We start from the raw sequence: 14,216 nt of genomic DNA on the forward strand, positions 1-14,216 counted from the left end.
CTGGGCTCCCCCTTCAACACAGTGAACATTATAAGACATTATCTGTACAGGAAATTTACCTCAAGTTGAACTTTTTGTTCTAAGTTCTTGTAAGTTCTCTGCAGTAGCTCTTTTGTGCCAAGAACTCCATACCACATCATGTTCTTCGTCCGACTTCTAACGAGATAAAACAAGATTCACATATTGAAATACACACATCTTTATGCCTTGTATTGTAATGAAGAAAAAAAATAAGAATAAATAGACATGGAAAACAAAGTAACAGAAATGCTTTGGCTCTGTCACTGACAACTATATTACCTGCACTTTTCAGGGTGCTCCTCTCGCTTATTATTAAATTCTAGTGAAATTTTTGCATCTAACCCAATCCCAAAGTAGTTATTCATGACACATTTTTCTGAATATCCCTCCCTGTTGGAAGAAAAGAGATAATTAGTGTACATTTGTACAGCACCTGGACACACATAGCTTTGACCAAGATTGTGACTGATCTCAGAACAGATATATCAAACAAGACACCTCAAGAAACGTTTCCTCTGAATCTCTGGAGGAAACCCAACAACAGTCGAAGAGACAAATCAGCCGCTAGCTCCTTTGAAAGGTCAAGTTACTTCCCATAGGGCAAAGAAGAAACTGTACCACACCCCCATCAAGCACTATCTCCAACATACTCTAAATAGTGGGATACGAGGAAAGAGCTGCCCTGGGCGTGGCTCTGAGACAGCCGCACCACACCAGGCCAAGTATCCAGGATGCATTTTGGGAAGCTGGTGCTAGATATCCGACTGATGCTGCTGGCACAACAGTGCTTCATTTTAGGGGAGCCATACCCCAAACCCAGATACTATCCGTAAGTCTCTGCCAATGCCACACCCAGTTCTCAGAAGCAGTGACAGCTTAGACACAAAATTTTCACCTCACTGCTCCAGTCCGTAGGGGGACATTCTTATTCCTCCACCACGAAGTGCCCAGACCTGCTTCAGCATCTTGCTGGTGGGCTGATCTTGTGTTCTGACCTGTAGTTCGGGCTGGAAAACCCAGCTTTGAAGAACTGCTGGTCTCCTTCTCTCGGAGCCAGTGGGAAAGGGGTAAGTAAGCAATTGCCTCCTAATATTTTCTCTGCTGCAAATGTCACTTCTACTCTACTCATAAATAAAGTGGCACAATCCAACCAGTTTTCAGACCTTGAGGTCTACAGCCAAGTGACAGCAAAACAGAATTTCATAATGAAAAGAAAAGATTACAAAATGTAAAGAAAAAGCCTAAGAAAAGCAAACTAAAGCAAAACAGTAAATTTGGAAGAAAAATACTTTCTTACAGTGAATCTGGATCCGGGTCAATAAACGGCGTAGCACCAAATGGATCGATGTTTGCTAGCAACATTTTGCTAATAATTGAACTTCCTGCAATAGAAGCAGCTAGACCAGCCCTCAAACCTGATTTAAAAATAAAAAAAATAAAAAAAAAGGAAATATAAAAAAAAAATTTGTATTTGATAAACAGAGAAACAGATATTGTCATAATATACAGCATGTACTGCGAGATGAAGTAGTAATCAAATTCATAATGGGAATGATTGTGTTTCCATCTCAATTTTTACCTATATTGGTTATTTTTTCAGGTTTACGGCTCTTTTGAGCAGAAAGGCAGCTATGCTGCAGTGCAGTGGCTGACTCGTCAGGTACCACCAGAGAGAAAGAAACAAAGAAAATTCAGGATTTCAGGCCAACACTCACTGGCTGGCATAGTAAGTAAATGAGTGACTTAATAACCAAAGACTACTAGATGCTTTTATTCACTTTAATCTTCACCTCCAAACCATCCATGGTTTTCCTTTGGTCCTTTCCTTTCGAAATATTCCTAAGGAATACCCTCACCTTTTTTAAAACTGAAAGTCATAGTTTAAACAAACTTAATTTGTGGAAAGTCACTCCACAGAACACTGTGTAATGCATGTAAACAAAGAAAAGTACTTTCTAAAAGCTTTCACTTAAACTGACCTAAAGAAAAATGTAAACTCAGTTCCATTATGTTTCAACCATACTAAGGAAGTTAATTAAAACAGTGCCTAACTGGTGCCTTCTAGTGTTAATTATATTTGAATAAGAACAGATTTTTACTGCACAGCATTTTTGTGTGGTTTCAGTTACCCATTTCCTGAGAGGTATCTTCAAGCACCTCTCATTCAGAAAGTTGAACTTTACATAAGAAATTTTTTGTGATAAAGGTGGTGAGACATTGGCACAGGTTGCCCCGAGAAGTTGTGGATACCACATAACTGGAAGTGTTCAAGGTCAGATTGGAAGGGTCTTTGAGCAACCTGATCTAGTGGAAGACGTCTCTGCACAGGGCAGAGGGCTGGAGTAGACAATCTTCAGAGGACCCTTCCAACCCTGGGATTCTATGATTCTAAGATCCTGAATTTCACTTTTCATCCTCCAGAATCAAAGGCAACTCTTCTTCTACACCTGGTGTTGTGCCAAACAAGCAGAAATCTTCCACATTATTTTGCATTTCCTACTACATGGTAGAACACAAAGATGTGTATGTCGGTTCAAAAAAATTCAGGGCTTTTGGCATGAAGTAAAAATCGTTATTTCACAGCAAGCAGGGGAACAGAAGGCAATATTAAAGTAGTATAAGGAACAGCAGATTTAAAAATCATAACTACCTGGGCAGATGATTCTTGTGTTAAGCACTGGGAGGTTTTCCTTGCTTGCAGCCAAAGCTGGAGCAGAGAAAGAGCCTGTCTGAGAATGGACACCTCGGCTTGTACGTCTATCTGGAGATCTTGGAGCTGTTTTAGCTATACAGAAAAAGCAAAAATAAGAGTACTAATTAGATCTATTATGACATTACAAAATACATTGTTTTAAAAGCCCTGAAAATATTTCAGAAGTATTCATTTAATGCATTACCATTCCATGACAAATATCCTTCCCCCTCACACCACAGTTTTTGTTCTAAATACAGGGAGGAAAACTCAGAAACAGATCAAGTGACAAGAACAAATTAAAATGAACAAGTGTGCGTGGCATTCAATGTGACAAGCCCCCAACTTATACTTCAAGCTACTAGCAAAAATTGAATTATACACACCTTAAAATGCAGTAGTATTTAATGCTCTAGTAAGCTTCTGATAAACATGTTAATAAAGTCATACAAATTTAAACTTAAACTCAATGTATATTTACCTATAAATATACCTTTATTATACAGTTGTTATTTACAACTATTTTAATAAGGACACCTAGTGTAACCTATCGACCATGGAAATACCTGATCAATAGCCATGCTATTGGCTTCAAGAAGCTAAAATGGACACCCCACCTGATTCAGGTTTCTGAAAACCTCAGACAAAACTCTGACATCTTTATCTACAGCCAACCCAAAAACTGCAAGGAAGGGAATGTGTTCAGACATTCTTGTCTTCTGCAGTTAGAAAGCCCATGAGAGAGGTCAGTTGGAGATCGGTTTACCATCACCTTGTCTTTTTCATATAAAAAAACCCAGCAGTTCCCCCCCAAAGTGAAATAACTTACTTGTTAAAATTCTTCAGAAGACGGATCAAAAAAAACTTGTGACAGATAGCAAAGTTTGGTAGCTGATCACATTGTTGGTGGCAAAGGCAGGTAATAGCTCAGGAAAAAGGAGAAGAAAACCAAGGGTAAAGAGAAGACGTCCAGAAAGAGGCACTGGTAGCTCAGTCAGGCCAGTTATCCCTGGGACTGCCTCTAGAGGTGAGGTGGGATAGGCTTTTCAGAGGGTGGATCTCAGGTGATATAATCTACTTTCTAGACAAAACCAGTTTCATGCAGGCTGAGAGAATATGCCAGTGCCTGGTGGTTTAGCCAAGGAAGTTAATGTTTGTGAAATTCAGCCCCTTCAGAAACAGCCTGAAACTGGTGCCCCAGGGAAGAAAGTTTAGGTATTACTGAATGCTTTGCTATATCATTTCCATGTGCATGTAAGAAAGATTTTGCACACCAGATGATCACAGAAATTTCTTGGCTACTTCTGCTCCAAATTATCTCACATGTCAAACTACTTCAGCTTAGGACAACTTGAACATTGACCATCTGAAGAAGCTCAGAACAAAAAATGAAATTTCAAAGTGATCTGATGGGTTCCTCTCGAAACCTAAGAACATATTCAGCAAAAATAGAGAAATTAGGACTAGCACTAGGAAAGCAGAAGAAAAATGCCACCAGGAATGTGATGGAAAGGATAAAATATCCCCTTTTTTTGTGGCAGGAGGACAGATGATCTCACATCAATCACGATAACTTAGCCTAAGAGTAATGTGGATGTACTGTCTGAAGACATTAGTGGAAAGAATATGCAGAGTGGGAAAATCTAGAGACAATGGCAATAACAAGAACCAAGGATTAGAAATTGTGTTCAAATAATTTCATGCCTTTTTTTTTTTTTTTTTTTTTTTTTAAGCAATGAAAATCTAGCACAGAACAGTCAACGAAATGGCAAATTCTTCACTCTCTTGTACCCCAGGATTAGCATCCACCCTTCTGGATGACTTGCTTAAGTAAAACAGAAATTATTAGATATGGGACAGGGATAAATGGGTGAAAATTTCCTGCCTGTTTTATATGAAATGTCTGACCAAGTGGACTAAAAGCTCCTTCTGCCTTTAACATCTGTATAACAGCCTTAGCAATTATCACAGAATGCTATAGTATTGCAGGATAGCAATATGACACAATGATTTGTATCTGTGCACAACAAAGCACTGCAGTAGAAATTAAAAAATGAAAATAAATAAAACCAGCAAGTGATACCTAATGAGAGTTATTAAATATTCAGATGAAGTTAAATAACATATGGAAAAATATTATCTTCATCGAATGACCAGGAAGATCCTCAGAGGGTAAAATATAATATTCTGAACAAAATTAACATTCATTTTTCATAATCCAACTGAAAAATTCACAATGCTATTCACTCAGTCTGCTCCCTCTGTACTTTGGAACAAGGCAGTTATATTAAATAGGAAAATCAACAGACCAGCTGCTCTTTATTTGACAGATGAGAGTCATGGGGATAACTCCAATAAAGATAAACTTTTGTTGTTCGTGCTCTGATGAAAACAACAGAGCCCTAACAAGGAAAACTGATGTTTCATTGCAGATAATTGAAATCATGTTTCATGCTTTGTCCCTAAACACCTATCTTCCACTGACAGCATTAATATGCAGTCTATTTCACACATATCCAATGCATGAAGAATAATACAGTTCCCCAATAACTGTAGAAATTGTATCACCAAAAAATAAGGTGGTAATATATATTTCTACATATGATATAAGTACGTGTATATTTTCATTTTATTATATATTTATGGCAGTAGGATTGGTGCATTCATAGGATCAGCATCCTCTATGAGCTAGTATTAAAAATAGAACCAACAAGCATTGATTCCTATAACCAAGGTAAAAGGAGAGGGGCCAAGGAAGAGACAGTCATTGAAGAAAGTCTGAAATCCATTCATGGAGAAAAGGAAATGTGAGATTCCAAATTCACAGAAGCATCAAGAGACTAACGTCCTTCTAAGGTAGAAATTACCAACACAGGCACCAGCTTCAGAGCAGAGCCTCATGAAGACACCTTTTAAAGATGTTGGTGTGGGTTAGGGTAACAGAACAAGATGCAAATCCCAAACAACTTTGTTCATTTTGCCACAGGAAGTTGCTCACTAAATATCCAGAGAACGGCTTTTGCTGTCTACCAGCTACCACTGTTTCTCCATGACTTACAGATAATCTTGAGACCTCACCTGCAGTGCTTCACTGCCCACTTCGATAATATGTTAAAGATTGAAATTTCCACCAATAGTAAGAAGCAGCTTTCCTAAAATTACTACACAGCTTGAGACTCTTAAGCAACCCTGGCACATGAACTACCAGTGAATACAAAATGCAGTCTTGACGTCTGCGATGGGAAATGTCTCGACAGGACATTTGTCTCTGGCTGGATTAGCTTGGTGTCAAAATCAAGGAAAGGAAGAAGTAAGTGAGGGTCTTGTACAGACAAATCATAGCATCATAGAATAGTTTGGGCTGGAAGGGACCTTAAAGATCATCTAGTTCCAACCCTCGTGCAATCGGCAGGGACACCTCCTCCCTACTGGAGGTCCTTCCTTCTTCCACTGCAGCCACTCAGTGGCAGATTTTGTAAAGGACACATGAAGGAGAAATTTTCCCCTATCATTTAAATATAGGAATTAGTACTATGCTATTTCAGGAGACGACTATTCTCTCAATATCATTTTACACACAGTAACCAAACACTGAATAGCCAAAAGGAAATCCTGGTGACAAAATGAGCTCTTAACTTTCTGAAAATGCTACCTTCCAAGCCAGTTGTTTCAAACTCAGATCACTTAATATTCTGATTCCTTTGTATAATTATTTACTCAAATAATACAACTAGGTTCTTTCTGTTGCATTTAAAAACCCATCATAGGCTACCCACACTGTCTTCCTGCGGAGCTCCACAGTGAAGACAGGATGATGTTCCTACAGGTAAGCAGCAGCACTTAGGAAGCAGCTGCTGGTAAAGTCCACCTGACCAACAACAGAGTAGATACGGGGCCCTACGCCGTGGAAAGCAAGAGTAGCTTGGTATATTGGCGCGCTATATAGCTTGCTATACAGCGGCCTATAGCCCCAAGGAACTAGCTGGACTAATGATCAGTACTTGGGACACCAATGCAAGAAATTCTTCATGGGAAGGAGCTCTGTGATAATGAAGATAGCATAATTTAAGATAATTTTATTCCTAATTTACTCACTTGATGGGGACTCAAGTTCCTTCGTATCTTCCTCTTTTTCCTCTTCTTTGGATTCATCCAATTCTTTGCTATATTCTACTGGGGACTGGTTCACTTGTTCTTCACTATGAGCATTCTGCTCATCCACAACTGGTTATTCAAAAAAAAAAAAAAAGTAAGTTTCAAGATCTTTAAAGAAAATCTGCATAAATGGAAAAATTAACTTCTTTTTCCTGTAGCTTTAATTTTAAAAATATTAACATAAGATTTCTTCTACCAGTTCAGTGAAAAATAGTCAAATAGTTTAGCAATCCTTTGCCCATTGACAAAGGTTTGCTGTCAAGAATTTTCATTTTGTGGAGGACAATAGTTACAAAAGAAACAGCTGTATATGTGCACATGCGTGCATACATACGCATTCATATATTCAGCCATCCATCCATCCATCCAAACAAGCTTATTTCTTTTCCTTGCAGCCTGTAATAAGCACATAACTTTATCTATGCAAAAAGGTAGAAATCAAGCTTTAATAATGAAAGTTTATGCTAATAAATAAAAAATAAGCTGCATCTTTATTCCATCATTTAGGATCAAAAGTTGCTGATGTGCACCTTTTTCTGCTTGTTCAATGATCTGCCTCACAGCCTTCTTCAAGCTATTCGCCCGGAGCATTAACTGTTCCCTTGGTTTGAAGAGTTTCTGTGTGGAAGACTTCGAGACACACTCTACTAATTGCTCTTTACTTTCAGACAGCGATTCCTCACTTGAAAACTCCTCTGCTTCTTCTTCCACAATGGGAGAAGCGATGCCTGTGAGCATGGGAGCAGCCTGGGCTTCTGTGTGAAGAGCCTGGAGCAACAGGTCTAGCTTCTCATTTAGCTCAGTGCACTGTGACACAGTGGAAGAAAATACACATGCACAAAACAACAGTGAACATAAGAACACCTTCAGGAAATTAAGTACCACATTATAGGGAAGGATCTAATTTTTCCATGTGGCAGGATTTACAGTTGCCTGTGTCTAAGTGTCTATGTAATTGTCTGTGTCAAATCCAGACCCAGATATCAGAATCATTGAGGCTGGAAAAGACCTCTAACATCATCAAGTTCAACCATCAGCTCAACACCACTGTGCCTACTAAACCATGTCATGAAGTGCCACATCTGCACCTCTAGGAATGGAGACTCCACCAACTCCCTGGGCAGCCTCTCCCAATGCTTTACCACTCTTTCAGTAAAGAAATTTTGTCTAATATCCAATCTAAGACTTGAGTCCATTTCCTCTCATCCTATCCGTACCTTATGAGTAGTTTTTTTCAGACAGATCCTGTGACGCCCAACGAGATTAGAGCAACTACAATAAAGAAATCCTTACATTCACACTAAAATAACACACTGCTCTAAACTCAGCCTGCCACATAACTAGGGTACAGATTAGATCTTACTCCTCTGCCGATGGACAGCAGGCTCAGAGTTGTCCACATGATGCATTGTAAGAGACTGTGGGTGCTCAGTACCCCAGTTTGAAGAGAGAACCTATGGGGGAGTTGGCTAGCTGCTGAACTGAAAACAGATGGGGGTTTTGGGGTGGGAATTTTGCAACAGAGTCATACATTTAAGCAAGTGAGTTGTCACAGAGCAAAGAGGCTCAAGCCAGAACCAAGCACTGTCAAACACCTCTACTCCTGACTGAGCAGTTGCCCTCTAGGTACACTGGAAAAGAGGTCATTTTCTGTGCTTAAGGGAAAGGAAACCATCACTGTTTGGCCCTGGGACAGTAAAAAAGAAAATTCATTTTCTAGAATATGCATGAATAGAAACATGAACCAGGAACTGCCATTTAGCAAGTACATTTCCTGACTCTGGGGTTGTTAGTGATCTTGTTTTCTTCATTTCTTTTCAGCTGCTGTAAATTTTGTGCCTCATACCAAATCTTACGGGTTTTTTTAATGCTTTTGCAACATGATCTTCACAATTTACGGCTTAAGCCACTATTTTTAACACTGCAGTATCTCTTCCCTTTGTTCTCCCAGCATACTCCCTCTTCATTTTTCTCCTCTAGCTAACTTAATCTCTTTTAGAGTGAATCCTAATGCAGAATATTTCCATCTACCTCTATATACATTACCATATACTCTATCAAAGAAAAAGAGTGTAAACAGAGTTTAGAGGGGTCTTATGGTTTAAAGATAGTTCAGAAATAACTGTTCTATGCACTATGAAGAGAATTTTTAAGTCCCTGGTTGAAGTGGAAGCCACACTGGGCATCCTCGAGATGTTTAAAAATCAAACACCTGTGAGCTATAACACAAAACCACAAAATAGACCAGAAAATAGTCATTGTCTTACTTTAATGGCCATGGCATCAGCTTCCTCTGCATTTTCCATTGGCTTTTCGTAAGTCTTCCCTATTTTGGCAACGAAGTCCTTTACTGTTTCACATAATATTCTTAAGAAAAAAATAGGAGAGGGGAGAACTCAAATGAAATGAAATAGATATGTATTGAATATTAAATTCTTATGGCAACTAGTTTATGTGCATACTGCTATACACCATTCTGGTTGGAAACTGAACTCTGTGATTGAATTTAGAAAGCAGATTATAGCCTTGTCCACGGCTTGCCAAATTCAAGCAATAAGCTTTACAATAAAAACTCTTATTCTCTTTCTAGTTAAGCCTCTGCACACATTGTATCTAAGTCTCTTATTTCTAAGAACTGAAACAAACATTGACCAATGTTATTCATTCCCTTGCTTGTACACCTTCCATACCAGAGCTGTTAGCAAACTTGCCTTGTTAACTTCAAACACAAACTTGCAAAGTCCCATGAGGAGATGGAGCCTAGAAATCATGGAGAAAATCTACTCACTTTATTGGGGCATTTCTTAGATGAAAGCATATGGCCACACATGTCCCACTCACAGCTCATGCTTTTGAACCACAGCTGACCCTGAGGCATTTCTAGGCAAACTACAGTGACTGCAATGAATTTTCCTTGGGTAAATTGGAGAAAGACTTGATTCTTTTTGCCTACTCTGCAGACAGACAGCAAACTTACTAACAAGGTGTGGATAATTGCTTAGTACTGTTCACTTGGTTTATATTTATTTGACAGAAACTAAACAGATTTAACAAGATACAGAATCAATTTAGAATTTGGAGTTATAATAATATCCTGCAGTTTAATTTTCAAACGCAATGTATAATTTAAAAATGAAATTTTATTAACTTGCTTTTAGTAGGAAAAAAAATGAGATGCCATAACATTCAGATGAAGATTCTGCCACTGGTTTTTTCCATACTGCAAAATATAAGTTTTTTTCACAGAGAAGGTATACACAGAGTACACTTGATTTCAGATGATATCCATGATTTCCCAAGTACGTGTATCTCATTTTTAAGTGTTACAGTTTGGGGAAAAAAAGCCTGTTGTCTGAGACTACTGTTTATTGAATTGACATAGACAGAGCTCTGACAAAGCTACACAGCTGAAGTTCTGCTTCACAATGTTGAAGCTGTTTGTTGTCTTAAGGATATGGTACTCATTAAATAAAACAGAAAAAATGTAACATGAAGTAGATTTCATTTTGCATTAATAACAATAAATTTCATATTTTAGCTGCAAACTGATTTGGAGTGTTTTAAAAAAACACTGTATATTGATATTATGTGATTTTTCTTTTTTTAAAAAAAAGATGTGTTTAGACTTAAGATATCCATTACAATTGTACCAGATAACAATTTTGCAGACAAAACATCCTCTCTGAAATATATAAATAAAGATATATTAACCCAAGCCAGCTGGGCCAGCCATCAGAAAATCAGGCTTACACAGAAGGTTATTACAGTGATGACGTTACACAGGGGATTTATCCCACACATCATACATAAAACTGATCAACTCACTTGGCAGATGATATGACAACTGAGTGCTGATCAGAATTGAGAATTTTTGCGAGATGAGCAGCAACTGAGTCCTCATAAGCAGATATCTGAAAACACAGCAAAGGCCGGCAAAGATTTAGAATGGATCAGATTCACATCTTCACAAACCTGTCTTAAAACAGGCATGGATTCAGACCTCAGTTTTAAAAAAAATTCTAAACGAATTCAAATCTAAAGCTAAAAATAAAAGCAGTTCTGAAATTTGATGATGGCTTCTTTTAGGAATCTCTTGTAATTTGTATGTTTTTCCCCTTGATATCAAAGGTAGATATAATGTTCTTTTTTTCTCTCCTAAACCCCATGCTTAGTTGTAGAACCCTGACAGTAAATCAGTTTTCATTTCAAGGGAAAAAACAATATATAACCATTTATCTGTAAGAATGAACTACCGTTGTTTAAAAATCACTACAAAACTTCTGGAATCAAACCAAGTCTCATGAAACTGGAGGAAATAAAAAGAAAAATAATTAGATATGTACTTTTATTTTCTTTTTGAACTGTGCTTTAATACATTTCCTACTGCAAGGTTTATCATTCTTTTTCTGGAATATCGTAACTCAAGAAACTAATAAAAATCCACTAAAACGGAGATTGAACAGCCTACTCAAAAGAAACCAGCTTTCTACAACTCAGAGTAATGGCAGGTAACCACAGCCTACAGACTGATTATATAAAAGCCAGGTCTTATGCAAGCAGTTTCTTCTATTTCCACGAGGGAATAAATTCAGTTTTGAAGCCAGAACTAGCTAGAATAAAATGTGTATTTTTTTTTCCTTTACAACATGAAGATGCACTTCAAGATTTTAACAGTCTTGCAAAATTAGAGAACATAAAGATTTGGTCTGACACTGGAAACAGAGCTGTACACAAAGCAACCCTGTTAAAATCTCAGTCAGTGGAGTCCCAGCCTTTTTGCACCTCTGTATCCAGCAGTCTGTCAAAGGTTATAACCTCCTTACCAATTAAAATAGCCTGAATTATTAAAATATTCAGGAATCTGCTGATTAATTATTGCTTCTCAAGTATTTTTGAGCTAAAGTTGATATGCATTAACTTTCTAAAGGAATATATTATTTTACAACTTCTAGTCAGGCTTTTCGTGCCAATTACTTTGATTAAAGCATCTCATTCTCCTTCAAAATGTAAACCTCATCAGACTGTACCAGCACAAATCTAGTCTGACAGACTACGCTTTTCTTTGAGGTCAGTTTAGATTTTGAGCTCTCTGAAAAAAAAAAAAAGAAAAAGCTGGGTGTCATCACCTGTTCTAACTCACTTTTAAAAGCTGCAAAAAGCTTCTTTCTCTCAGAATACAACTCTTGCCTTCAAAATACTGGGTTTTTCCAATACTTATTTGAAACTGAAGATAGCAAAACATTTGTCTTTTATATACATTAATATATACTCCCTATATATTATAAATATATTACAGTATACAGAGCTTTACTTATAATAGCATAGCTATAATATATTATATTATTGTATATAAAATAATATATATTATTATCTAAAGTAATTATGAAATATAGAATAGTATGGTGTTATATAAGAATTAAATGCTATATTAAAGTCTTACATATAAATTAATGCGTATATTATCTGTAACACATAAGCTAAAAGATTAATATAAGATATATAAAAACAACATTTCTCAAGAAGACATTTTTCTGACTGCCCCGCTGAAGACTCCTTACCTTGACTCATTTTTGGCAAATAATACAGAACTGGAAACAGTAATTACTTGAAATAGATGCCATGAACAGATGCTAACTCAATTCAGTTAGAAGATCACAAAACATCTGTTTCTATTTTTCACACACGAGTGCCTCAATTATAAACATTGTCATCCTAGAGGCTCAAAGTTAAGTTTATGAAACAACAAAACCAGTGTTCACCTGGCATTCTTCTGACTCCTCTGCAGTCACTGGAAGAATGGAAGGCTTTACTGGTAATTTCAATTCATATGACATTATACTCCACCTAAAAGACAAGTAATAGCATTTAGGTTTCCAGATTGTTAGTTTAATCTTTTGTCTAACATATCACCAAAACCAAAATTCATTGTCACACCACAGAACAGTACGTTAAAAACATTTAAAAAAGACAGCAAATTGCATATGGATTGAAATAAATAAGATATACGATAGCAATTTGTTTTATTGCTCAGATTATTTGTTAGTGATTTGATGATGAGCCTTATTTGTGAACAAATCATGGGATATTCAATGCAGGCAACAAAGATTTTCCAGTGAAGCCTTCACAGCGCAAAAGAATTTGCGCAACCTAACTGCAGAAGTCAAAGGAAAACAGATGTGTTCCAAGAAAAAAAAAAAAAAAAAAGGTTTTCATCCCAACTAGGGAAGGCAGGCATGAGAACAAAGCAAATAATGAAGTATCTTCATTGATATATACATCTTTTTCCCCAGGTAAAGCACAGTACTCTACAGCACAGCACTCTACAGCACAGCTAATAAGGAACAATTAATAGCAACACCCTTCAAAGCCTGTTGAAAAGAGCAAGTAATCACTGCAGATGGCCTTGGGAGCAAGACTATTGAAATTAGAGCAAAAATGAAACTGTTTTTCAGTACAGAAAAAGCCAAACAATGATTTAATAATAAAATCTTTTAGAATGCCCAGACCAACAATTACCTCTAAAGATCAGTAACAAGCATTTCTCTACATACTTGGCTGTAAAACAATCAAGTAGTCTGCAGAAAACCTAAAATAACGAAGGACTTATTTCTCTATTTCATTTAAAAAATTCTAAATAAAACCTTCTTTGACGATATTCAAGGGTTTGTAACTAGAGAAAGAACAGAACCACCCATGAAAGAAAGACATAGACCAAGAAATAGTCCTCTCAACTGCAGTGTTACATCTTTTTTAGAACAATATGACTGCCACCATCTCTAACTCTTGTAAAATCAGGATTGTTCCTTCGCTTTATGGATGGAAAGTACACAACACAAACAGTGAGGAAATCACTTGCATTTCACTAATAAAATGCCTCAAACAGAAATATTAGTAGTGAATCAAGCTAAAGATCCAGTTAGCCCAGAAGCTTGTCCACAGCTGATGCCTCAGGATATTTCACAAAGGCTGAAAGCATATGATGTGAGTTCTCCCTACATCCAAGGAGAGAGAGCCCAGGTGTAAAACAGCACCTAAGTAAAGATGCTACCTTCAATGGTATTTAATAGCATGCGTGGAGTCTCCAACTGCTCCAAATGATTTTGAATCTATACCATTTCTTAATGCTTACATCTTCTTGTAAAAGGCAGTTATGCAGCTTCATCAGCTATGCAATACACTGTCATTTTTTGTTCATCTTGGGACAACATGCTTCCCTGTTTCATCAACTGCTTTCTCTTCCGACTCTTCAGGTTAAAAAGAACGTTGAAGACGTGCCCCATTACTAACTCAACTTCCCTCATGCTTATAATCTGCACCCTAAAAACCCAAACCACTGAACTTTAAGTCT

General features: G+C 37.2%; 1 protein-coding gene across 5 annotated transcripts in view; it reads right to left on the reverse strand.

Moving 5' to 3' along the window:
- The window catches only part of DGKH (diacylglycerol kinase eta), a 158,523-nt gene that overhangs the window by 25,054 nt on the left and 119,253 nt on the right, over positions 1-14,216 (reverse strand). For all 5 annotated transcript variants that reach the window (XM_054071544.1, XM_054071534.1, XM_054071562.1 and 2 more), the window contains 9 exons: positions 12,628-12,712; positions 10,694-10,779; positions 9,136-9,235; positions 7,399-7,675; positions 6,809-6,937; positions 2,672-2,806; positions 1,319-1,436; positions 301-411; positions 60-156 (listed from right to left, as the gene is read on the reverse strand). In XM_054071544.1, coding sequence (XP_053927519.1) covers positions 60-156; positions 301-411; positions 1,319-1,436; positions 2,672-2,806; positions 6,809-6,937; positions 7,399-7,675; positions 9,136-9,235; positions 10,694-10,779; positions 12,628-12,712 — 1,138 coding nt within the window. The remainder of the gene's footprint in view (positions 1-59; positions 157-300; positions 412-1,318; positions 1,437-2,671; positions 2,807-6,808; positions 6,938-7,398; positions 7,676-9,135; positions 9,236-10,693; positions 10,780-12,627; positions 12,713-14,216) is intronic.

Source organism: Cuculus canorus, chromosome 1 (assembly GCF_017976375.1).
Source record: "Cuculus canorus isolate bCucCan1 chromosome 1, bCucCan1.pri, whole genome shotgun sequence".
Lineage (NCBI taxonomy): Eukaryota > Metazoa > Chordata > Aves > Cuculiformes > Cuculidae > Cuculus > Cuculus canorus.